We start from the raw sequence: 27,181 nt of genomic DNA, 5'->3' as shown, positions 1-27,181 counted from the left end.
TTTCCATTGTCTGATCTACCACAGTTACTTCCCTTCATTTCAATCTGTTAGTAAACAAAAGGAAGTAACTGCGATATATTTCAGTATGGGTTTTAGTCTCTACGGGTTAGAAAGGCTTTAAATTGTTATTACTAATTGTAAAACATTCATTATGAGATATTCATATAATTACCATGAAAATGACATAAACCTTTGACAGTGTGCCATGAATTTCTGATACAGATTTTGTTATGGCATCATAAAATTGCATTGTTTTTCATGGTCATACAAATGCATATGCAGTAGTGGTGAGATAACTCCCATCTAATCAACTATAATGATGAAACTGAACAATATTATCATTGTAAAAAACACTTACTGATTTAGAAAATCTCATTTTTAAAGGGTTTGGTAGTTTGCTAACACTTCCTGACACTTCATCGACCTTCTGAACCTGGAACCGTGAGGATCTTGAGGGGGAGGCATCAGTGACGGTGACAGCTGGAATAGGAGCTGGTGACGGGGCTCTCGAGTTCTGAGCAGTGGATAATTCTGAGTTTGGTGTTCGTGTTCCGGGTGTATCATCATCAGAATTGCTCATGAGAATTTTTTGGTCGTAACTTAAGTGTAACATGAGGATACGCTCAAGTTCAAATCGTTGTATGGAACCGAGCAATATCATGGAATCTGAAACAGGTTATGTTCATTGATAGTAAATCTCAAACAAATTGTTATAATCACTGTTGCATGGGAATATTTTTTAACAAATAAGTACTTATACATACTAAACATTGATTATTGTATCTATTACATGAATAGTTCACTTTATACAGTAGAAGATACAAACACACAACCAATTCATGGTTACAGTGTAGTTATTAGATTTAGTAAGATTCCTATGCTTATAGCAAAGTAATTCCATTGGACCCTTGATGTTTGTAAAAACAGTGTTTCACTTTTATCAATAATGATACTTTTGACATTAGTTGGTTTGAACGCTTCTAACAAGAAAAAGATCCACAGTTTCATTATTTTAAAAAGTTGTTATAAACTTTAAGGTATATCATTAATTATATACATGTATAAATGTAGCATATACCAGTTATCACCCCTTACAGCCTTATCCTGTTATCTCCCCTTACAGTCATATCGCTATGAAACAAGACCAGAGCTGGTATCATTTGTCATTACCTGGTGAGTCCACTAGTGGATAACTTTTGTGGACGGACTTGGTGACAAGGTCCTTCAGGTGACCATAACTGGACACAAATGATACAAACTGGACATCTGTGACCATGATGTCTTCAACATACACATTCCATGTACTGTAAAAATAGATAAAAAATATGCTAATTACACAACAAGATATGACAGATAATTTTCCAATTCTTTCAAAATGTGTAAGGATGGATTAGTTTTGTCCTAAACACTTATAAACATGAACTACCAAGTTTTAGAGGAAGTTTACCTCGGTAATACAGATGTATTTTGTTTTCTTATTATTATCTGCTCCTGGTATAGATTGTGTCTTTATTTCTCTCAAGATTACATGATTTTTAATGATAAAATCTCATTCACACAAGAAAACCATTACATGGTATTTTTATTTCTACCTTGATTTGGAAGACACAATGTCAGGAAGATAAGGAAGACGTTTTAACTTGATGATACTGTCATAAAAGGAAGGCTGCAGCTGATTGGCTATAGCATTGGCTATCAGTACCGCTACCTGTGAAAACAAGGTATACCAGGTAAGGACACTCAATCAACTATTAGAAATGCAGGTAAATATAATAACTTTGTGATCGTTATAGAACAAATTATATTGTACCATACATTCAAAAATGTATAAAAAATGTTTAGGAAGTGCATTCATTTGCTTATTAAGCAATTCAACTACATGTAAATGATATTTTATTCCAAATTTCTAGATTACTGGATCGGCTAACTGATTCAATTTTGTTTAATATCCTATAAGATGTAAGTTATTGCTTGATAAACTGATGATGCTTACCACAGCAGGGAGAACATGACTGATCTGACCGGTCAGTTCAAACACGATCACAGATGTCGATATGGTCCTCGTTACACTTCCCGATAGTGACGCAGCACCTTTGTAATTATATGAGAAACAGATTAACTCTCCACAGGTAGTATGTCTATATTCTAGCTATGTAACGTCACATAAAAAACATGTTCATATCATTGATCATGAAATTTGATAAATGATGATTTTTAATTAAACTATACCATGATCTTGGTTAAAATTAACAACATCAGGGGCAACAACTCTATTTAAATGTAATGATATTTGTGTGAATAACCTACCAACAACAGCATATCCACCAGGAACAATTTTACGGTTAATGGTTTGTTGTACAATTCTAGAAGGCACCCATTCCACTAATTTGCCTGAGTATGTGTGGTGATAGTAAACAGTGTGTCAGCAAGCAGGTGTGTTAGAATAGCAGGTGTGCAGTGCGGTATGTGTGTCCAGTGTGTAATGTTTGTTTCCGTGTAAATGTGTGTATGATCACCAGGTGAGTATGTGTATGAATGTCCATCATAATGTAAGTAGTCAAATAGATTATGTTAGTCAATTATGAAATGGACACTATCATTTTACTATATACAAGTGTTGGGAAGCAAATAGGAAAATACATGCAAAGTATTCGATTTGTGATTATCTTCAAATGTCTAAGATATGTTTTGAAGTAAATGCTAGCATTAGATTATCTCAATGTACATCCTGGTGAATTTTTATACCATTTATAATGATGATATGTGATGACTGTGTCCAGAAAATTTCTTATAAATTCAAGAATACCATGCTTGATTAATCATATATATTTATAAGCAAAATACTATTATTCTATTATGGCCCTTTCCAGAGGAAACTGTTCTCCTATAGTGTTTTCTGGCTAGGTATAGTCCCCAAGTCAAAGACGAGGGGACTATACCTCGCCAGACAACACTATAGGAGAACTGTTCCCGAGGGAAAGGGCCATAATAGATTTAGTATGTCACATGACATTCATTATGACATCATATATTTGGTCGCGTGCTCATTCCCGGGGGAATATACTTTGGTATAGTTCCCGTAGTCAGGTATAGTCTCCCGTAGTCAAGAAGGACAGGGAACTGTCGCAAAATAGACCATGGCTGTTATCCAATCGCATTCCTAGTAATTATCATGTGATGTACTAAAATATAAGGCCAAAATTTGGATAAAGCACATCATATAAAAGCATCATAATCATGACACTCAACAAACACTAAATAACACAAAATTTGTGTCCTACATAATCTAGCTCTTCATGAACGGAAGGTGACTTAAAATCATTAGTAGTCTGGTTTATTACACGTAATAGCTTTATCTTATTATTGAGTTCACTGTAATTTCATACTTACCGACAACAGCATAGCCACCAGGAACAATTTTACGGATGACATTTCCAGATGGAATTCCGCCAGGGAACCAGGCTGCCATACCCTCGCCTACCAGACGTCCAAAAGCTGCCCCGACTGTAAACACAGGCACAAACACACCAGCCGGTATAGGCAGTGTGTTACATATGGCTCCGAACCAAAACTGAAAATGAAAGTAGGAAATATTACAATTCAAAATAAAAGATGACTTGAAATGTAAATTTCTATCTCATGATGACAGTTGTTTTAGTTAATTTATTCTTTCATGAAGTATAGGTGAGTTTTTTTATATATCTTTGAATCAATTTCACTTGACATGGAAAAGATCACAACACGTTTGCTTTTTATCTTGACTCATGATAACCATGGTTACCTTTCTATCTAATTAAAACACTTTTAAAGCAACAAGCTGGTGCTTAGTTGCATGTCGTCAAATTAACTCATAAATTAATTAAAGTGTATTGAAAGATGGCAAAGACTAGTCTCTATCTTAGTTTCTTGAAAATTCAAATACAATTAAGAAGAATTGAAATGTACACCAACCATTGATGAGACTACATCATTACTTCCATAGCTATTGTGACATGTTCAACAAAATTTCTGCTATATATTTCTCTTAGATCATTTAGTATCATTCATTTTAAACACTTACATTCATAACGATAAAAATAACAAGATTAACATAGATGTTTGTCTCTGGGTGTTTCCAGTGGCTAATGATCTCCTCCTCTGCCAAGTTGTCCGCCTGTCCCGAGGTCCACGTTATGTTACTGAATAGCTCATTAATAGCTTGTCGACTCGTTAACTGAAAAATATAACACACCTGGTAATGCTTAATTCATTTATATACAGAATGCACATATATTTAATGCAAAAGATACAAAATATGACAATGATTAAAATGCATTGATACAGACACAGTACATGCACTTTTCTGTCTCTTTTTTCAACCCATTTTTTAGTCAGAAATGTATAGGACATATCAAATTCATTTAATTGAATATCATATAGTACATATATAACCAGATTTTATTATAATTCATAAAACAGTGATAATTCAATATTATGAATGTACTTACACTTCCAGCAAAAAACTGACCAAGACCGGGAGGAAATGTTAGGGAGGAAATAATCAGGGCAACCAGTCCCGGGTATATAAAACGACTGTAAAACATATCAAAGCATCATAAGAGTGTACACGATATTACAAAGCAGCTTCAACACGTACCGGGTAATTTATGTCATTCCAAATGTGGTACTTCTCAAAGGAATAGATAGAATATTGAATATCAGATAAAAGAATTACTTATCATTACCGGCATATACCTATATATGATACTCATAAATATGAAATTTTATTAAATTTTGAAATTTTTCTTTCGGAACTTTTGTTTCAAAATTTTTTTAAATGAAAGTGCTTCTGACTCTCTCAAAAGATAATTATAGATCTTAAAACTCATAGGTGACAGAGAAATGGAAATAACTCAACTAATTCCAAACTAGTACTTACTTTTTCTGTAAAAACATTGTCATTCTTTTCTGTTTTCTTGTAAATAAAATTATTTTTCTATGAAGTAATATAAATAATGCCCCTCCAAAACCACACACAACTCTGAAATAAATTAACAAAAGATACAGAAAAATGTCATTCAGTACATTTCTTTTTGTCATCATGATAATTACCGGCAGTATTAAAATTGAAGGTTGTCATTATGATAATTACCGGCGGTATAAAAATTGAAGGTTGTCATTATGATAATTACCGGCAGTATAAAAATTGAAGGTTGTCATTATGATAATTACCGGCGGTATAAAAATTGAAGGTTGTCATCATGATAATTACCGGCAGTATAAAAATTGAAGGTTGTCATTATGATAATTACCGGCGGTATAAAAATTGAAGGTTGTCATTATGATAATTACCGGCGGTATAAAAATTGAAGGTTGTCATTATGATAATTACCGGCGGTATTAAAATTGAAGGTTGTCATTATGATAATTACCGGCGGTATAAAAATTGAAGGTTGTCATCATGATAATTACCGGCAGTATATAAAAATTGAAGGTTGTCATTATGATAATTACCGGCGGTATAAAAATTGAAGGTTGTCATTATGATAATTACCGGCGGTATAAAAATTGAAGGTTGTCATTATGATAATTACCGGCGGTATAAAAATTGAAGGTTGTCATTATGATAATTACCGGCGGTATAAAAATTGAAGGTTGTCATTATGATAATTACCGGCAGTATAAAAATTGAAGGTTGTCATCATGATAATTACCGGCAGTATAAAAATTGAAGGTTGTCATTATGATAATTACCGGCGGTATAAAAATTGAAGGTTGTCATTATGATAATTACCGGCGGTATAAAAATTGAAGGTTGTCATTATGATAATTACCGGCAGTATAAAAATTGAAGGTTGTCATTATGATAATTACCGGCGGTATAAAAATTGAAGGTTGTCATTATGATAATTACCGGCGGTATAAAAATTGAAGGTTGTCATTATGATAATTACCGGCAGTATTAAAATTGAAGGTTGTCATTATGATAATTACCGGCGGTATAAAAATTGAAGGTTGTCATTATGATAATTACCGGCGGTATAAAAATTGAAGGTTGTCATTATGATAATTACCGGCAGTATAAAAATTGAAGGTTGTCATTATGATAATTACCGGCGGTATAAAAATTGAAGGTTGTCATTATGATAATTACCGGCGGTATAAAAATTGAAGGTTGTCATTATGATAATTACCGGCAGTATAAAAATTGAAGGTTGTCATTATGATAATTACCGGCGGTATAAAAATTGAAGGTTGTCATTATGATAATTACCGGCGGTATAAAAATTGAAGGTTGTCATTATGATAATTACCGGCGGTATAAAAATTGAAGGTTGTCATTATGATAATTACCGGCGGTATAAAAATTGAAGGTTGTCATTATGATAATTACCGGCGGTATAAAAATTGAAGGTTGTCATTATGATAATTACCGGCGGTATAAAAATTGAAGGTTGTCATTATGATAATTACCGGCGGTATAAAAATTTAAGGTTAAGTCAAAAAGAAATGTACCATTGAAGTTTTATTTCTCTCAGTCCTGCCTGAGCTATGGAAATCTAAGGATAATGCTCTTTAATGTAGCCAGGCTAAAACAGTAGTCAAATCTGTCTATATGTAAAGGACACCAAAGGGACAGAGCAAAAAAATGCCCTTTATATCCTTAATACAAAGGTCCAATATATAGTTAATTGTACCAAACAGAATTGATGAGTAAGGTCTTTATAGACCATTGTCATTTATAAGGGTTTTTTTTAATCTACAAAAGTTTACAGATGTCTAGATTAATTTAAAGATATGTAAGACATAGTTAAGTTACCTTTACTACATATTGTAATAATAATCACAAAGACCATTTCATAAGCAGGTATAAATACAGTACACACTTGAGCTTCATGCATATACTTGATGTTTATGGATACTTACCCTATAAATGAATAAGCTAATAATTCTAAGGCATCAAAAGGGAAATCTGTTCTCAATGATGTCCTAAATAATGCTGTAATGGTTTCTGAAACAAAACAAAGCAACAATTCAGAAATTGTTCAACAAAACTTACAAGTACAATAAATCAGCAAATTATTGAACTCTAAAAGTTAACTTCACACGCTAAAGAGAAACTTAACAGGCTAAAGAGAAAGTTTCAAAAGCTAAAGAGAAATCTTTAAATGATGTAGAGAAAATTTTACGCACTAAAGAGAAAACTTTAAATGCTAAAGAGAAAACTTTAAATGCTAAAGAGAAAAATTTACATGCTAAAGAGAAAATTTACACACTAAACTTTGAATGCTAAAGAGAAAACTTTCAAAAGCTGAAGAGATACTATCATTAGCTCAAGAGAAATCATCACAAGAGAACCTATCAGGAGCTAAACAGAAACTTTTACAAACAAAGCTAACACATGTTTAAGAGAAACTTAAGTAAGTTATCCTTGAAATCAAGTCATCTTTTATGAATTTTTGTATTAACCTATAACTTTACAAAATGAACTGATCTGATAAATGATTGACCTGCACAAGAGATTAATTTCACTAACTACTTATGTGTATGCTCATAATACAGATTTATCTGCACTTGTATTTAGGGACTGTTACAGTTCTTCTTAATTCTAAAATTTGATTTTTTCTTTAATTTTATCCCATGAATGTATGCTGTTATTAAAACAAGTAATGTAAATATCATTATAAATGACTAAGAACTGACATAAAAAGCATTTAAAAATACCATAAATACTTCTTGCTATATGATTATGCTGAAGTTATATTTAGATAACAATATATTATGACATGCACATATGGTCAAATCAATAATTCACATACTGATAATCATAATACCGATATATTCAGTAAATAAAAAACACACAAAGTAAATGATATATAGTTTCATAACTAAATCATATTTGGATTGCAAGCCTTGTGTTTGAATGTTTACCCTCAAATTGAGATTCTCCTGACTCACCGCAAAGGGTGTGAAATATTCTATTATTCTGTGAGGTGTATCTAACTTGGATCAACCAATATTTAGTCTTTTATTCGTAGTTATATATCATAAATATGTAATATTTTATAAATATCATATCTACAAGATAAGCACACAACTTACCACTACTAAGGGATGGACTAGCTGCAATCATTCAGGTAGAGTTAAAAGGGCATACATTTATCTTATTGTTCAAAATTACAGATTAATTTGAAATACTTAAATTCATTAATTGTACTAACAGTCAAACCTGCCTTAGTGACCACCTCTGTATAAAGACAGTGTGCTTAATAAACCACTTTCCCAAATAATCAATTTCAACACATTTTGCCCTGTGTATAAAGACCACCTGGCTATAAAGTCCATTATTTCTTGGTCCCTTGAGTGGTCTATATAGACAGGTTTGACTATATACAAAACATTGAAGTGTAACAAGATTCCTTAATCACCAGTATCTCTAACATACCTTCATTTTTAAACCATAAAGCTAGCAGTCTAAACACTAAGGCACCAGACACAGCGGCAAAGAATCCTCTCCAGTAGTTCCTCACCGCAAAGTAGGTCGCTGTGACCTCTATACTGAACAGGACACCTGAAAGGACAGTCAATCTTCACATTAACACATGTTGGGTGTAATACAAAAAATGTAAAAGTGAAGCTTGCAGAATATTCTGGTCTTTTTAAAAAAACAACAACAGAAAAGGGTTTTTTTCAGCAAAGGGTTTCATCTAATTAGCTATCAGATTTGAATCTATTATAATCGAAGATATTTTACATTATTTTACATCTGAAAGGTAATTTCAGAACAAAAGACAATTTGTTGCAAGCTCACAAGCCCCTTTTTGATTTTTTTCTTTCCATTAGGAAATGCTGAACATGTCCAGAAGTAGACTTTTAGTAGATGTTGAAATGAATGGATTCAGGAATATTCAAAAGGTCCTGTAATACAACTAATTGATCTTGTTGATACTAGGTAAGGTATTTCTATACAATTGGGGATGGGTGGGTGTAGCAGAGTGGCTGAGATACTCTGCCATACCAGTACTGCCCGTCCATCCCTCTGGGTTGGGAGTTTGATACCAATGTGGGTCAGTTGCAAGGTAGTGACTGTAGGTTGATGGTTCTTCTTTGGGTACTCCAGTCTTCTTTCACCTTCTAAACCTTGAATATCCTCAAATGACCATGGCTATTAATAGGATGCCCAACCGACCAACCAAATATGCTTACAATTACAGAGCCTATAGTACTAAACTCAATAAAATGATTTTGAGTCCCAACCTCCAATTGGTGCAGCGAATGTTCCAGCCACTCCTACTGCACAGGCGGCAGCCAACATCTCTGTCCGCCGAGACTCATTCTGCAAAAGGATAAAATAATGTAATGATAAGTGAATTGAACCAACACACCAACACAAGTAACAAGTAATCTTTCATGTATACCGACAACACATCTAACAGTATTGCTGAAAGATGTAACAGTCTCTGTGATAAAGCTATCAAACTACCAAGGTACCTGTAGTAGCTGGGTTCTACTATCAACTGTCTCTACTCTGCTTCAGTATCTATATGAAGGACAATTGGAACAGCTAAGGAAAGACTGGGCTATGCATCTTAATGAGAAACAACATGACTCATGGCTAGAGATCAAACCCTGTATTGGTAAATCATTTGTTCACTTGATGTCAGTTATAATAATTTCTCAGGTTTTGAAAGTCATTGGTCAGGTCTTCCACCTCTTGACTGTAAATTCAGTGTGAGGTAATTTCTGACCATAGGTCATTTGTCCTTCCTGTATCACTGATGTCATGGTTTGAAAAAGAAAAGATACAGAATGTACTTACTTCATAAATCCCTCTGAAGGACGTTAGTTTCCCTAGTAATGTCGCTACTATACTAGCTATGTGTACAAATGGACCCTGAAAGGGAAATGAAGAAAAAGGTCGATAATTTCTTCTATCAAAGAAATAATTCTGATTGGGTATTCCACATGGAATCATATTAAATATTCACAACCAAAACAACATCCCACAAAATTGTAAAAACGTTATCTTTGTGAAAATTTCTACATATGTAACTTTACGGTTTTCACACATGAACATTGCTTCAAACATTTGCAGACAGCATTTACATTGATATCATTTATCCTATCATGATTAATGCCTGTAGCAAATCTCCACAAAAGACAGGAAAAAATTAACTTGACTTTCTTGGAACACAACTGGATTTACCAAAACTTGTCCCTCAAAAGGGGACATACCTCTTTCCCTATGGGGAGCGTGCTACCTAGCGAGGAACACAGTCCGACGACTTTGGACATTAATGTTTTAAACGTTAAAAATTCCTTCAGCACTACTCCTCTAAGTATGGTCTTCATCTCTGGAATACCAGATCCTGGGAACAGAAACAGATCAAAACTGAACTCTCAAAACAGAAGTTTAATGGTTAAAGGGACTTCAAATCTGTACAATATAACAATTTCAATGTATCAACCTTTTCTTTTATCTTGGATTTTTTCAAAAGTAAAATCATTGCTATGATCAAACTTTTAAATTTCAAATAGTTACAGATACTGGAATTGGTCAAAATAAATACCGGTACAGTATGTCTAAAACAGCATGTACTTCCAGCCTAAAATTGCAAACTGATTTTCAGGATCTCTGATAAAAAGATATGGTCTTTTTAAAGAAGGTTTAAAAAATAATGAACTTACCGACAGCCTGCGGAGCTACTAAATGTGTGAAGCCTGTCGCGAATAGGATAAATATGACAGAGTAAAAGGTCCAAGCCAGGAACTGTAGACCCACAGAAAATGCTACCTCCTCGTAAAGCCAAAGTTTGGCTGGAAAGACAATGGTTAAATGTATTTTAAATTATGTTTTAATCAAAATACTCTGTGAAATATGATAATATTGTAAAGATGAATACATGTATCCTTTTAAAAAGATTGTTAAATATAGATACATAACCTTTATACCCATCAGTGCTTATTTTGGTAAATCATAATTTATTTATCATGTTTTACATAAGAGAGAGTAGAATAAAATTTGGAATAGCCTTTCATCAAAATATTGCACAAAGGAAGTCTTTATTTAATTTGGAAAAAAAATCAAATAAAGAAACCTATATAGTTTTCATATAATCAGTCTGCTTTTAATTCGAGTAAAGTGAAATTCAGGCTTCAAAAAGGAGGAGGTGTGTTTATAATGATACGGGTGCTAATTGGAATAAATACGGAAGCAATAGATATTATAACAGTATATTTCAGTACCTTCCTGACATTTCTCTATAATGAAATCCATGGTAAAGCTGAGCAGGGCCATGAGAACTCCCAGTAGGGCGAGAAATATCCAGTCCTCCCCTATAGCCCGGAACACAATGTCCCGAATATTTGTACATCTTTCTGAAAATACAAAAGGCATATTCCTCACTGAACTGGTTTACCTCTGACAGATTTGTAACTTATACCATATTGTCAGATGGAAATTCATAATAACAATTCCGAACTGTTTCAGCACTTCAGCTTGCTTTATAGCTGAAATACTGTGGAAATGAACAAAAGTCAAATTTTGTTTCACACATAGTTTAAGACTGCATGTTAGTTGTAAGAGTATTCCAGCCATTATGGTTGAGACCAATACAATATTTTATTAGTTTCAGTTAAAAAGGTTCAACAGTACATCAATAGGTAATATAAGAGGTTACCGCCCCAGAACTCTTAAATAATAAATATTGTTCTTCTTTTAACAAACACCTGTAACAGCTAAAATGCTACCATTACAACTCTCTACAATATTGATTATCAATTTTTAAAAAAAGAGATTTAATTTCCAAAGTAAAAGTGCCATGGTTAATATATGAATCTCAGAAAATAAATTACTTTTTTAAAATTATTTGAATCAACTGAATTATCAAAAATGATAATTTTCTTCTTCTATTTTTGAGAAATATTACAATGAAAATTTACCTTGTTTAAATGAATGAAATGGCATGCAGCAGGTGATTTGGAATACTTATAGACAAGTAATACCTGTAGCCGTGAGTATAATATGACAGCTGCTTTACCTATAGTATTCTGATATCAAAATCCAAGCAGCCACAGACTTATGCACCTACGCTTCCAGCATCAGCAGCCACAGCAGGAAGCAGTGATTTAATCCTATTGTTTCTGCAGTATCTAATTTACCACAAACAAACAGTGATATCTGAAGCAATTACACAAAACACACACACTCCTACCTACTCACTGTGGACATGTATTATCATGATCCTGTGTTAACATCCTATAAATATTTATAGATTATACATTTATTATTTGTAATTAATATACAGACATTTATGTGTTTACTATAGCAAATCAATACCTACTGTATGTATTGATAGCAGAGCAGTATGAACCCATATATAAAATAGAGCTAAACTTATTTATTCTTGCTTATAACTTTCATCATTTTTTTCACCTTTTTTTATCATTCAATGCAATTTTGTTCAATACACAAGTCCCATAACTGGCAAGGGAGACAACCTGTATAATAAAGGTCAACTTGATTGACTACTCACACAATGCAGGGAAACACACTCTATAGGGAAAAATCACCAAATCCCATAACAAGGAAAAATCTTGAGTTTTGTTCCTTTATATGCACACATCTCATCCAATAAAAGAATAAGAAATATTGTTATAATACTGAACCCAACATACAAAATGTATATAGAATTTTTTTTTTTGTTACTAGATTGTATGAATGATAAGTCTTTTTCAAAATAGCTCTAAATGTTAGATAACAACTAGCCTACATGGTAAGAAGTATCAATGTTAGTAAAAGAAAAACATGTTAAAATCATGTCAATATAGTTTTAAAAGAAACAGAAAATATTAAAAAAAAAAAGAGTACTATAGTAATGTATATTTGATGTTGATCATGAGAAAAAAAAGTTCTAAGTTTTTTTTGCCCATCAAAAACTTTGAAAAAGGGCTCAGCAATGTTCAGAAACTCCCAAAAAAATACAACAGAAATCAAATATGTATGGTTTTGCTGTATATACTATTTCCCCAATAATTTGCACACCTTGCCCTTCTACTTTTCTGCCAAACTAAATTATAAACAACATTATGAAGTTAATATGATTTTCTAATGTGCATCTTATTTAGAATATCACACATGGCAATGCCTTTTTAAAATCTACATATATGTACATACTGTGAACTGATAAAGTAAGAACAGTCAGATAAATCTAAATTATGTTTTTTAATTGATTGGATTTTCATATCTTTGTACATTTGTAAGCAACATATATATATAAGTATATAATATTTTATCCCAAGCTAGCTCTTTTAAGAAAACAGATGCTATATTAGTTTTAAGTAGCGGTACATTACATCAACAATAAATGTGAGTATAATTTCTAGGCTTTATTTTCTTAATTTCTATAATAAAAGTAAATGGTGTGTGAAGTGTAGATAACCTTAAGCACATGCTCCATAATTATCACACTCTAATGCATGTTAATTATTGCAACTGAATAACATTTGCATATTTTGCATAAATTTTCCACTTGCATATGCTTCCACATTTACAATGTGCTTTCAAGATAAATTTTCTACTACAGATATATCTAGATAAGCATGATTGTACAAAGGACTGACAGAATGACGATAATCTACAGACCAGGCAGAAATATCAAATTAACTATATATATACCCGGTAGCATTTTATTATCTAAAAAACATTTTAATATCAGTCCAATGAGGTTCAAACTGTGAAACTCTAATGCATGAAACTATTGATGTTAAAACAATAATTTTTCAACAGATTAATTTTCCACATTGAAATATATGTGTGTGTGTGTGTGTTTCAAAAGACCATGACAGCTAGATGCCATGTTGTGTCTCCTTGTGATAAATGTAGCTCTTGCCTACTGTATAGTGCTGGCACACTGAAGTACACTCCCAAAGACACCAAGCAGGATACCACATTGTACAAATAGCAAATTCTAGAACACACCTATCAGAATTTGATTCTACGCTGAAGAAAAATCATCATCTATGAATAGCGGAATAGCTTGTTAGCATGAAATAATGTTATTCTAACCTAAAACAGAATTTATAACATGTTGATAGTTTGCTATCAAAAATATTAGCAGAAATCAAGAAATGTAAATATGCAGTGCAGGGATGACAAAACACACTAATGCTAAAATACTTACGTAGTATCCAATGGCTAACTACATGTAAAATCAAATTATTCATTCTTCTATTACATGTACACATGTTGACTGTTTTGGATCTAATGAATGTATGTATCCAAATCAGTAATAACACAGTAAGAGGATTAGTAGGGGAAATAAATACTGTACAATGGCGTTATCACATCACTGGAATGTATCAATAATATGACAAAGCCAGAAAAAATATTGACAAAACAACCCGATCAGATAGCAGCCTGCTCACATGTGCTTAATTATAATTCATAAAATCAATCAACAAAATTTTCCAATAAAAAATAACTTAATATCTATTCGTCTGAGCATTAAATAATAGCCTTACACAAATATGCAGTTTTATACAATCATTCAGGCTTTGTATTCCTTTCACCTTAAATAAAGTTTGAGTCATTAATTTAGCCTTTTTGCCTTCCATGATATAGACTAAATCTCAAGTCTCTAAGCCTGATCTTGTTACTGAAGTTTTTAAAAGATTTCAGTACATTTGACCCCTATGACTGTAAAGCAAGGTACAAGCTCAATATCAAGGCGCTGTGCTTTATAGTATTTAAGAAGAAGTTGAAAATGAAAAGATAACTTATTATCCACCATGCATGCACAATGGACATTAACTAACACCAGACATAAAGCAATAGCAAAAGGTCAACTAAGACTTTGCCTTCGATCAAATGAAAATAATTCTAGTTCATATATTCATTCCAATAATGCATTAATCTACAGTATTCATGCCTACAAAAATATTATGATAATTTGTCTCTACAGGACATAGAAAAAAAAAATTATTCTTTAAAACTAAATATGCAGTTCAATTGGGATCATACTTTAATTTTTTTAGGACTATTTTAGTGGAACTATGTATGTTTATAAAATGTGCAAAATAGTAACTTATAACAACAGATATACTTTATATATATATATTGTATAATTGTTAAATAAACAATTCTTTATACAACATTAGACTACCACATCAAGGTATATAACTCCATCCCTCACCACACAGACTACCAGTTATGATAACTACTTTACTATCAGTGTCTACAATACACTGGTTATGTCCTTGACCTTAGTCATTCTTCTCAGCTAAATCTCAGCAGCCCAAGGTCAGAATAAATTGGCTATACATCATGTACATGATTAATTATGATAACATACTTTGATTGATTATGATCACATTACATTGAGTATATGATTAGCATTGCATGACATATTAGATTTTTTTAAATGAAACTTTGTTTTGTTATGTCTTATTTTGGCAAAAATTTAATTTAAAACTTCATGTCAAAACATCAAAATCTGAAATTTGTCAATTGAATATTTGTGATTAAGCTATATGAGGATACCGTGTATGCAAAAATTCCTCCAGAAATAAGTATAATTTCTATCAGGAAATTCCAGTAGATTGGCTTTACAGAACTTAAGGTTACTCATAAGTCTTGGATGCCAGCAATCTAATAAACCTTCCACAAATGCCCAATACATTAACCATTTTTACTTCTACACTTACCTAGGTAAAAGTAAAGGCCCTTTTTAGGTTTTTCAACGTTTCCCAAATCTGTTCTATCCTTCTTTAGTCTTTTTGCTTGAAACTTTGCAAATGACCCGAGATCTTTAGAGTATTTTCCATAAAGCTGAAATAAAAAGGTGTAGAAAATCAGTGCATCAGTAAGTTTCAACAGCAACCTTTCATACCAAGATAATTATGATATAGGCAAAACATTAAAGAGTCTTAAATACACCACAAAGACAGCACAGACTTGTACATTTCTCGAAATCAGAAAATTAACTGTTATAGATTGTAAGGATCATAAGACATTTGTATATTTCAGTAAGACAACACTATAACATAGGCATTGACAGAGCTATCACAGCTACACAAAAGTTCAGAACCCTGCCACAGTCATGTTAAAATTACTATTACTAAGTGTGTAGAAAGCAGCTTTAACATTGTACTCTTGAAACCCAAGTACTGGTAAGTAAATTCTTATACCAATTTAGTTACCCAGTAACAAGGACAAGTTGTTGATATGTAGATAACCTTGATCACTGAAGTATGAAGGAGGTTGACACTACAAGATATTCATTCTAAGCTTAGCTACAGCAACTAGCTATTACATTACCTAATATACATACATGTCTTACATTACATAATATACATACATTTGTACAGGTCTTACATTATCTTAGCTACAGTACAGGTCTTACATTACCTAATATACATACATGTCTTACATTACATAATATACATACATTTGTACAGGTCTTACATTATCTAATATACACACATGTCTTACATTACATAATATACATACATTTGTACAGGTCTTACATTACCTAATATACACACATGTCTTACATTACATAATATACATACATTCGTACTGGTCTTACATTACCTAATATACACACATAATATACATACATGTCTTACATTACATAATATACATACATTTGTACAGGTCTTACATTACCTAATATACACACATGTCTTACATTACATAATATACATACATTCGTACTGGTCTTACATTACCTAATATACACACATGTCTTACATTACATAATAAACATGCTTAAAACAGTTCTGAATTGAAGGTCATAAGCTCCATAAACAACAAACATTGTATATATATGGAAGCTTGCTTGGGGCTCAGTGCGAAAACATAAATCTGATATTAACATATCTAGATTACATGATTAATCTTATACAGTTATGTATCATTAGTCTGAAACATTTTTTCTGGTGCACAAGCCATAAGCCATAGACTTTGGGCCATTTAATAGTGATGTTCATCTTAATTATATACCATATTCATCCCAATAAACACCCAAGTCTCTTTAAGTGCCCATCCCCATTTTTGAGCCTACATACATGTAATTTTACTTACCACACATTAAATGCAGGCTGAAGCTATGGAAAGTGTGAAGGTTTTTCTATTTTATTTCTTTTCTAACCGGATAAATGGTCAACTTCATGTAATAATTTTGCCCAAATTTGGTCCTATTAAACACAGCTGCTCCTTCATATTTTTTTTATATTTTAAGTGCTCTGTACGCTTATTGGTTCAAATGTGTTACCTCTTCTCTACTTAACTGAAATTGTCTAATGTATAATCAGTTTATAATTGTTGAGTCACATATATATAGCAATAACATATTACATTTTGAATTATAAAGCTTGAAAAAATTGATTCATTGCAATAGAGATAAAAGGTATCTTTGACCCTTAAGCTAAATTTAATTATATGTATACAGCCAAATTGGCATTACTATCTTCATTAATATTCATTACATTTAAAAAAAAACAATATTATTATTGTATTTCCTGTAACAAGCGCCCAGGGTGATTAAAAAATTGTAACAACTCTGGGCGCTTATTAGTGAACCAAAATGTAAGTTGTGGACGAAAAATTCCGCCATATTTTAACTTTTTCTGTACCCGTAGTAGATTAATCTGTCACAATAAACATGCATATGTCTTTTATCCTTTGAGATGCACTATTTTGTTGTGATTCACATGTAAAAGACTCACAAGGTAATGTAATATAAGACTCTTTCATATGTGAATATGAAGGATAGGGATATTCTACACGAGGGTCACAAAATGTAGTAAAACCTGAGGCTTGCCGAGGGTTTTGCAACATTTTGTGATCCTGAGTATTTTTCTTTCATACCTCAACGTTTTATTGCAATTTTACAACTACAATATCCCGCCATTTTGAAATAAATTCGAAGAAATCCACGGCTGAAAGTCAATTTCTCATACATGGAAAATTACGTGATATTTTCAACAAAAATTCCATTGTTTGCATATTTTATTGTAAAACCAGTTAAGTTTGTGAAAAAAAGGAAATAGAAATTTTGTTGATGCTGTGACGTCACGAAGCGTTATTGCATGGGTAGCCATGCAATAAAGCCTTAGGCGGCTTGAGTGTATTGCCCTAGACCAACCAGTATTACACCCGTAGGTATGAAAGAATATGAGATACGTACAATGCTGATGTAAGAAGCAAAACATGGTGTAAAACATCATTAAAACCATTGGATGGGGCGTTTAATAACTTCAACTCCTTCTCCAGAAAAAAGTAGGGGCGCTTTTAGTGGGAGGGGTGCTAATTACCGCGAATAAGGTATACCATAATTACAGGCTGTATTCAATAAAGAAAAAAAATGAATTGAAGCCAATTTTTTTCATAACAAAGAAAAATGGAATCAAAACATTTTTGGAGAAATTTTAGTGTATTATTTTTCATCTTCTAATTTTGGAGACATAATTCTTTATTTCAAATATCTGCCTAGTCTGCCAAAGTGAAATGTCCCAAGTGTTATAATGTCATTAGGCTGCATGGTAACACCTTGAAGGACAAGTATATCTACATACATTTCCTCGTTAACCGGTAAACACATGTCTCACTGCAGATTTAAGTCAAGTTCTCTCCCTGATAACAACTTAACTAACCTGAATGCATAAATGCATCTGACAGTTAAGAGACACGGACATGCATGACTGATAAAAAGTTTCTATAACACAGCAAAACACTATTCTTAGGTTACAGAACAGGATTTGTGTTAACGTCCTGCCCATATCATTTTTTAAGCACAGAAAATTAAAAGTATCCCATCCTGAAAGTCTATTCAAAATGTACAAACGGACCCATTTTATCTGAGGACTCACTTCTTTTATATGATATATATATTCATACTTATTATTTCTTGTTATTCATTAATTTTTTTTACTAAATCATTAATTGCATAATCATATTTCAATTAACATTTAATGGACTAGACTTGATTTAAAGCAGCCTTTTGTAAGAAACTCCAAATGTAATACCTAGGTTTATACAAAAATGATAAATTTCAAATAACTGTAACTGTCAAAGTTACTACCTATAGCTAACAACATCATAGAGTAATAAACTTTGGGAGTATCAGGTACACAATGTCACAAGGTTTGACAGGAAGTCATTATCAGGTAATGAAATTCAACAACAGGTTCATTTATTTGTTTACTGGGTTAAACTATGTTTACAGCCCAATAGCAGCAGTCAGATTAATCCTTTAAAGTAGCTATGGGTTACTTTACTTATAGCTGTGAGCTACCTTAATTAAACAAGATATGAAGCAAGTATCAGAGGCCATTTAGTGCAATAAGATTGAGAATAAGATTTTACCAAAGGTATATTTTGATATTGCTTGGAAGATTGTGGCAAATTTGTGTTGTGTCTCCTTGTGATAGTGGAACTCTTGCCCAATTTTTTCATAGTGCTACCTCACTGAATCATATTGAAACTTTCTAAAAGATCATGATATATATCTCAGCATGAGGAAGCAATACTAGCCCAGACTTGGAAGATGTTGGGATGAAGAAAGTCATTTAGGACAATTTCGCCATCTTTTACAATCGTGCAATATATGGGGACAGCAAGCTATTCAAACCCCTGGCCTGAAAGTTGCCAGCCCAACCACTGGCAACAGTAATAAAATTTACTAGACTTCGCCCCTGAAGACACATTTAGGCTCTTCTAAATCAAAGGCTAGACCAGTCCATTATGAAATTTCAGGGGTAAATGAGTTAACGCACCTTGACCATCGACTTACAAATTTAAATTGAGTACAGCTAACAGAAGCCATCTGGAAGACTTTAAACTTACCACAAAAAATCAATTTTAAAAAAAAAGGCAATTTCTTTAAAATGCAATTTGAAAACTAATCCATCACTTACAATTCTGGCATAAGCATACTGAGGCGGTAACTCAACAGTAAGCTTTTTAACTGATTTATCACTGATGTTCCCATTGCTAGCTATCCGACTCCGCTCCAGCAAGCTTCCTGTGTGGATATTTAGCATCTCTAGGATTTTTCCTCACACAGGCTCTCTGAAGGATTTCACCAAATGGTGGTAACCACATGGGTACAATTCTTAAAGTTAAAATATTTATTACTGTACATCTGTATAATAAATACCATCTCTAATGTACCGCTTGTTACACAATACAGATTTTATTGGTAGTATTTGAGATAAATATCCTCAAATGTTCTGCCATAAGACATATAAATGTTCCCGTCTTCAGTGAAATTTGGACGGAACAGACATGGTTATAAACAAGACATGTCCTTCCTTTCCTCATCCCAATTAAAGGGAATAAAAACCAGGTAAGTTTTGTACAATATCGTCTTCTTGATTACCACTAATATAAGAATAATATAAACATCATATTGATCACTATACTGTCATTACTTTGTGTATACATTGCAATAATTCATTTCTTAATGGCAGCCTTTGTATAATAATCACCTTTTATTTTAAAAAAATCCAAAAAAACACATTCTTGAAGTCCAAAATACACAATTTCACGATTATGTGACCTGTATACAGAGATCACTTGGCTATGTTACTAAAAATAAAGACCTTTTTTCTTTGACCCTTCCTGAACAGGTTTGACTACATTTTAATGAACAAAATACAGAAACTGGTCACACTTGAGACTTGCTTCATTATCAAAATCAACGAGCTGTCATACCAGGTACATTTGTCTTAAATATCCTTATCTGAGTTGATTTACACACAAAAGCACTTGATGGATGTAGATGCACTATAAAAAGTTTTAATTTGACACTGACGGTCTAGACATTTTGGTTGTGTTTGAAGATGACTGATCATCGCTTTAGAAGACAGGTTAACATTACTGGTGTGTATCCATACATACAACACCCAACAAAATGTACAGTTCTGTGATATCAATGCATGGATCTAGATTCCTAAGGAAACATCTGCAGAATAAATGCACACATGCCTAAAAATTAGTATGCACTTTGTCAAACGTTTTTAAGGTTTTTGGCAGGAATTTATCAAATTTAAATTTCATATTTCAAAGGTAAAGTTTGAACATGTTCAAAAACATTTATTTCTAATTAAGAGTTTGTCAGTATAATTCAAATAATATACATTCAAGATTATATGATAACAGATAATAAATGTGTCTTCAAGTTTTGGAAAACAGTTGTTAAATTAACAGATATCAGATTCTAAATATTATTAATGTTAATATTGTAGGTCAAGGTCATGCATCCATTAAAAAGCTGTTTTAGCCTTTAATTTTCAAAATATGTGAGGTCAAGGTCATAAGGAACACCTGTTTGACCTTAATTTTAAAAGTTGTTCAAAAAATAGTGTTAGTTAAGAACAGATGCCTTTTTTCCTGATTATTTAAAGTAAACTTGAATCTTTTTATTTATTTCATACATTTTAAAACATTTCATTCTGCTGATTGTATCCTGTTGTCCATTCAAATTAAAACATGTGGATCTATGGTCATATGTAGACATCAACTGTCTCTCACATTAGAGCTATGCATCTTACAGTTCATAACTATACATATATATATATACAAACACATCTATACAAACTGTACCCTATGTATATAAGGTAACAAGCACACTTGTACAATAATGTACATTGTACATGTATATTGATTTGAACTTTTGTCTTTGTGTATATGACAACAGATGTTCTCTGTCATATTCAGTCACGCCCGAGAAAAGCATAGTACACAAGTTTTAATCACCACTATCAAAATTAAATTAGAATGCTGGATTCACTCCTTTATTTTTGACATATATGATTCATATATGGAAGTGACGCCTATGACCTTAAACCTGACGTAATACACAAAGTGCAGAGTATGATACTACCACACATATACATAAATACATACACTTGGGTGTAGAGGGTTTTATATGAAGTAAGCAACTAAATTTAACTATGAAATATTAATATTTCATTATAAATGTTAGACAGTGCATTTCATCATTAAAGTTGTGAAATTAAATAAATTTATTATTGGGTCCATATTTAATTTGTAATTAGATCAACATCTTACACTAGAGCATTAAATGTATTATTGAAGAAAATGGTAAATCTGCTCAAGTCTTAAGTAGATGAATCTTTATTCAATGAAATTCTCATTCATTTTCATTATTTTAAGTGTTTCACAAGCATAGATGAAATAATTTATAATACTTTGGAATGATACCGATAACTTGTTTTTGGCATATTCCCATATCTGACTTCTACAACTAAAACTTGAATCATTTATTTTAACATGATATTATAAAATGTATGAAGTTCAACATTTTTGACTTCCCAGAATGAGATAGATATTGAAGGTGGCTGCTTTGGTGTAATTGGAGGCGTGTGAAAGAAAATTAGTGCTTGAGGTCTACCCTAAAAGACACCCACACTCAACAACAATGAGTGCCATCAGTCATCATATCTTGCAAAGAAAATGGAATAGAATATTTTGTATTTAACATCTTAACCACTAGGCCACCACAGCCCCTCTTTCACCATTATGTCTTCCTATGAATTCATAATTTAAGAAGTATCTATGATTACTCTTGCTCTATACATCACTTGTATCTAATTAGTATAGAGTGTGCATGTAAACCTGGTGAAAACTAGCTGTAATATACCTCATGGTTCTCTTTAGCTTGATCAACTGAGTGTCAGCCTATTATAATAAGCCAGAGGTTTTGTAACCTGTTTGATCTCTAGCAAAGGCAGTGATTAAAATTAATGTGAAAATCATGCATTCTGTAACATTCTCTGTAGTTTTGATAACATGTTACACAATAATTTTTATAGCAAACCTATGTCGGTTAGGCAAGTTGTTTTTGTGATTTTTGTTTTGTTTTGTGAATTCAATTAATTTCCTTGCTCAGATGTTGTCTAACAAGCAGAAATGAACAAGTGTTGGTATAACAAGGCCACTGGCCTGCTATGATCAGTGACCTAGGTTTACTTTTGTGGTGAAATTAACCACAAGTACATTAACAATTGGTATATCATCAAACATTGTGTCAGTCAGAAAATTCAGCCTGCAAGGATGTTTGGTATTAAATGGATATTTTAATACAAAATAACAATTACAAAAAATGTACATGTTTCAGTTGAAAAATGGAACAGATCCAAACAAGGAGGGGAAGGGGGCATACCTGGCTTATTGCCCTGTCATGGACTCCCTAAAAGGTACATAAATTTAACAAAAATGGTGGAAAAGGATAAAATAAAAGAAAAAGGGAAATTTATTAATGAGAAGAAGAGGGATGATTAAAATGAACAAAAATATATGAAAGCTTATAGGAATAACTACAAATTCTTGAACCAATATATAGCAAATTTCTTCATTCACTTCAGTTTTAACAGTTAATTTTGTAGTTTTTTTTACTAATGTTTAAAATATCTGTTTCACTTTGTTTCTACTTTAGTTTCACACATACATGGGGTGATTACATTTTCTCTTTGCTATTGCTACTGAACCAAACATACAAGCTCCATCAAATGAATAAGAAGACTTTATTTTTGTAGTTTCAATATTTGAATAAAGGGATTCAAAACTTTAGGGTCTATAGCTTACTATATACTGTGATCATCAGAATCAAATAGAATTTCCATGTGATGTATGAAAAAAGTTTACAAGACCAATTTTATTTAATAAAATCATACTCCTTCACTTGATATTTGAAATGATATGAGCAAAAACACACACAAGTGATTGATTACTTCACGTTTTTTACGACATTTCTTGCATGTTGTACTGATAGGCTAATCATACACTTTCGTTTATCATGATGCTGGACAATTCCAACGAAACTCAAATACAGATTTCTTACTCGAAGAATTGGTCAAACACCCAAAACCAACAATACTCGTTGAACTTGATTAATCGGAACACCACTAGGTAGGATACTCTAGTCAGCATATAATACACAAGTTAACTGTTAGTGATTTTCTCCAAACTGATCACTGCTTTCGATTTACTCAAATACTGTTTACAACACAATGTTAATTTAATTAAGTTAATTTAAGCTTAAAGCTTTTAACAGTTGTAACTTTTAATATCCCTGACTTAGATCAGACGATTTTTCTTAAAATTCGTATTGTTACTGGTTTGTTTTGGTCAACTAATGATATCAGTGACTTACTTTAAGTGTAACCATTGAACGTGATAATAACTGTCTGTGTATATCAACACTTTAAATAATGTAAATAAGAGAAAAATAAACTTTACCAGTGTCTGTTCATAACCAAGATCTTGTTTTTCAGCCATGTTTGTACGCCATCTGTCGGTAGGTCTAATTTGTAACGATCATTTTGATTGGCCCATGACGTTATAGCTTTCTTACCTTTTCGTAAAAGAATGTGTGTTCTGCTAGACTTCGTCTACTAGCAACTGAAAGAAAATAAAAGCGGAACTTTATTGAGATTAAACATTTACATATGGGGATAAAATTTGTTTACGATGATAAAAGTTCTTACCAATATACAGAAAGGCTTGTGATTTGCGTAGCGTCGGCCTACTTTCGTTTTGACATTTGATGGGAGCGACATTGTTTGGTGAAAGCATAGTTAGCTTAAAAGTATTGTGTGTGAAATATCGAATAAAGCGTAAACTTTAAATATGAACGTTCACATTCATATTATCTAACACTTGAATTTGATCAGCAATATGTAGTTATAAGCTTTGTGTAATTTATGTGACATATAAAAGTTAATATCATGGGTATTGTTTTATCAAGCTAACGAATCTGTCAAGAGCGATCGAATGACAGTCGATGATTTTTATGAACTACAATTTCTTTTTTAGTTGTTTAAACGTAAAAGAAAAAAATCTTAATTAATATTAATCGAAATCCCTTATGTCTTTGAGTTAACTTCAATGCACCCTCTATTCAATGAATTGTTGCAGAAAAACACGGACATGTATGTGATATGCCTACTGGCTTTGACAAATTCAGAAACATCTGTATAATTCTGACGAATTGCAAGATTATAAACCGTGATAACGTCAGTCAAAAATTCTGTGGAACGGCGATTTGAAGTTGATCCAAATTTTCTATTAATTTACGTAATGGTATTCGCCACAGGCTCTACACATGGTAAAAGTGATAGTATTTTGTTGTAATGTATTTAGTACACGTGTAAATGTATTTAATATGGGTCAAAAGTCTTGCCTTCGGCAATCTCAGATCGCCCTGGGCTAAACTGCATGTGTGTGAACATTGTCGATGTCAGGTGTGTTGTTAGGCCGTAACTGTTCTTTAGGAAGGAGAGATGTCGTAATGAAACATCTTCATTGTCTGTTGCTACTATCAGATCAGAGACAATGAAGACAGCTGTCTGTCACATCGTGTCTGATATGTAGAGTATCCCTGACACTAGGACACATGTACAAATGTAGTGACGAAAGTTATTGCATATAACCTTTTGCCATGACGAATTACATTTTTTTATTTCCAAAATCTTTCTTTGTAGATTTTATGGGACCCGCCCATTTGTAAGTTGACAAATAAATGGAAACTCGATGTATTAAAACATGTCTAGAAGATTACAGGTAAAAGTATGTGTCCACATCAAGCATCTGGTGTAACCGGTTAACGACAAAGTTAAATGCAAAGCATCATTACATGCGTCATACAAAAAAAATGAGCTCATATTTCACATGCATCTACAAGAAATGAATACTTAACATATATGCACCCACGCATTTTAAACCATGTATATATAATTGATGATTATGAATCAAAAACCTCTTAGAGGTGTTGATTCATATATTTATTTTATTCATCACAACAGAAATACCCAGATTCGACGCCTTTCACACTCAAATTTCCAATATAAATGAATACTGTTCTATGTTTAAAAATCTGAATCTATAAAATCAGAATTTTAGATATCTAAAGTACTAAGCAGCAGCTTTCTGTCATTTATCAAGGGGAAATCAGCTATTTTTCAGACCGTATTTCATTATAGCTACATGCATGACGTGTAGACCAATGACATACTTAAATGTCAAATTACCGGAATTCATCTAAATAATGAGTGCCACGTGATATTATATTTATCAGGGGAAGATCGACAATTTAAAATATATAGTTCAAACATTACTTACCTTAAAGTGTATAATAATCCATGTGTGTGATAAAGTTATTCTTTTACGAAAATAACGGTAAGAAATCCGAACCTACAGGTAGAATCCAGGTATGGAAACCTAGGTTCTCCACACGTCCCACAGGTATGGCCCTATGACAGGTAAGTATAGGTGTATGTGATGACTGCTGTGCCCTAAGTATGCATAACTAAGGCGTACATTACACACTAACAGGTATGAACAATAGCTGACGAACTTACACAGGTATATATATGGGTTTATCTGCACGTGTGCACATACATCAGTTAGCATTGGCTGATTTACATGTAAATTCAAAATATATGCTGTGCATGTGTGAATTTATGTGTAGAGATGCGTTCCTGTGTATCGTACGCAGGGACACATAGGTAGTCTGCACAGATCTATATTATAAGACATTTACTGGTACCTAGATAGAGCCCTTCGCGGGCTCCATATAATTAGTTTCATGTTCCGGATGCCAGGTATTTTCTTTATTTCATCCAATAATAAAATTGATTAAGAAGAAACAGTAGTATCTCTCATATTTTAAAGAAACCTGTGTATGGTTAGTTCGTGAAGTTAAACACGGAATGATTTAGGCCAAATCTCAAGGAATCGAATAAAACATCTGTATTTGATTAGTTTGATATAGTTTGACAAAATGCATATTATTTATCGAGATACAGGTTGCACATGTATGTAAGAAAAGGTTTAAATATTTCATGAAAAATGAGCGAGTGCTATCAAAATGGCAGAAGATACGCCATGTGGCATGCAAGGAAGGCTAAGTTTCACTTTTGCAAATTTTTTTCAATTATTTTATAATTAGTTTTTGATATATCAGTAATAGATGTACAAAGACGTTATAGATTTATCACAAAGTTTTAACTTGGTAGAGAATAATCATTTGACACTTCTGTACATGTTCTCATGCAATCAGCCGTTAGGTGCCTGTGTTGTTCTGATGACTATCCACCTTGGACAATAACCCTGAAGCATATACCTTGTTCTAGAACTAAAACATGCATGTAATATTTGTAACCAATGAAGACA

At 32.4% G+C, this 27,181-nt stretch overlaps 1 protein-coding gene across 5 annotated transcripts in view; it reads right to left on the bottom strand.

Moving 5' to 3' along the window:
• Nucleotides 1-26,301, bottom strand: part of LOC138320958 (chloride channel protein 2-like) — a 37,746-nt gene extending 11,445 nt beyond the window's left edge. For 2 of the 5 annotated variants that reach the window (XM_069264291.1, XM_069264311.1), the window contains exons 1-19: nt 26,129-26,301; nt 24,248-24,409; nt 15,685-15,808; nt 14,163-14,180; nt 11,227-11,358; nt 10,669-10,797; nt 10,216-10,349; nt 9,800-9,874; nt 9,238-9,316; nt 8,426-8,551; nt 6,907-6,991; nt 4,919-5,020; nt 4,488-4,572; nt 4,061-4,213; nt 3,391-3,571; nt 1,994-2,091; nt 1,593-1,708; nt 1,171-1,304; nt 359-666 (exon numbers count right to left, since the gene is read on the bottom strand). In XM_069264291.1, the coding sequence (XP_069120392.1) occupies nt 359-666; nt 1,171-1,304; nt 1,593-1,708; nt 1,994-2,091; nt 3,391-3,571; nt 4,061-4,213; nt 4,488-4,572; nt 4,919-5,020; nt 6,907-6,991; nt 8,426-8,551; nt 9,238-9,316; nt 9,800-9,874; nt 10,216-10,349; nt 10,669-10,797; nt 11,227-11,358; nt 14,163-14,180; nt 15,685-15,808; nt 24,248-24,286 (2,118 nt within the window). In that variant the 5' untranslated portion in view covers nt 24,287-24,409; nt 26,129-26,301. The remainder of the gene's footprint in view (nt 1-358; nt 667-1,170; nt 1,305-1,592; nt 1,709-1,993; nt 2,092-3,390; nt 3,572-4,060; nt 4,214-4,487; nt 4,573-4,918; nt 5,021-6,906; nt 6,992-8,425; nt 8,552-9,237; nt 9,317-9,799; nt 9,875-10,215; nt 10,350-10,668; nt 10,798-11,226; nt 11,359-14,162; nt 14,181-15,684; nt 15,809-24,247; nt 24,410-26,128) is intronic. The other 3 variants (XM_069264320.1, XM_069264300.1, XM_069264328.1) reach the window with 3 other exon arrangements.
• Between the last annotated feature and the right edge of the window lie 880 nt (nt 26,302-27,181).

The sequence above is a fragment of the Argopecten irradians genome, chromosome 1, assembly GCF_041381155.1.
Source record: "Argopecten irradians isolate NY chromosome 1, Ai_NY, whole genome shotgun sequence".
Taxonomy (NCBI): domain Eukaryota; kingdom Metazoa; phylum Mollusca; class Bivalvia; order Pectinida; family Pectinidae; genus Argopecten; species Argopecten irradians.
This window is presented reverse-complemented; position numbering and strand designations above follow the sequence as displayed.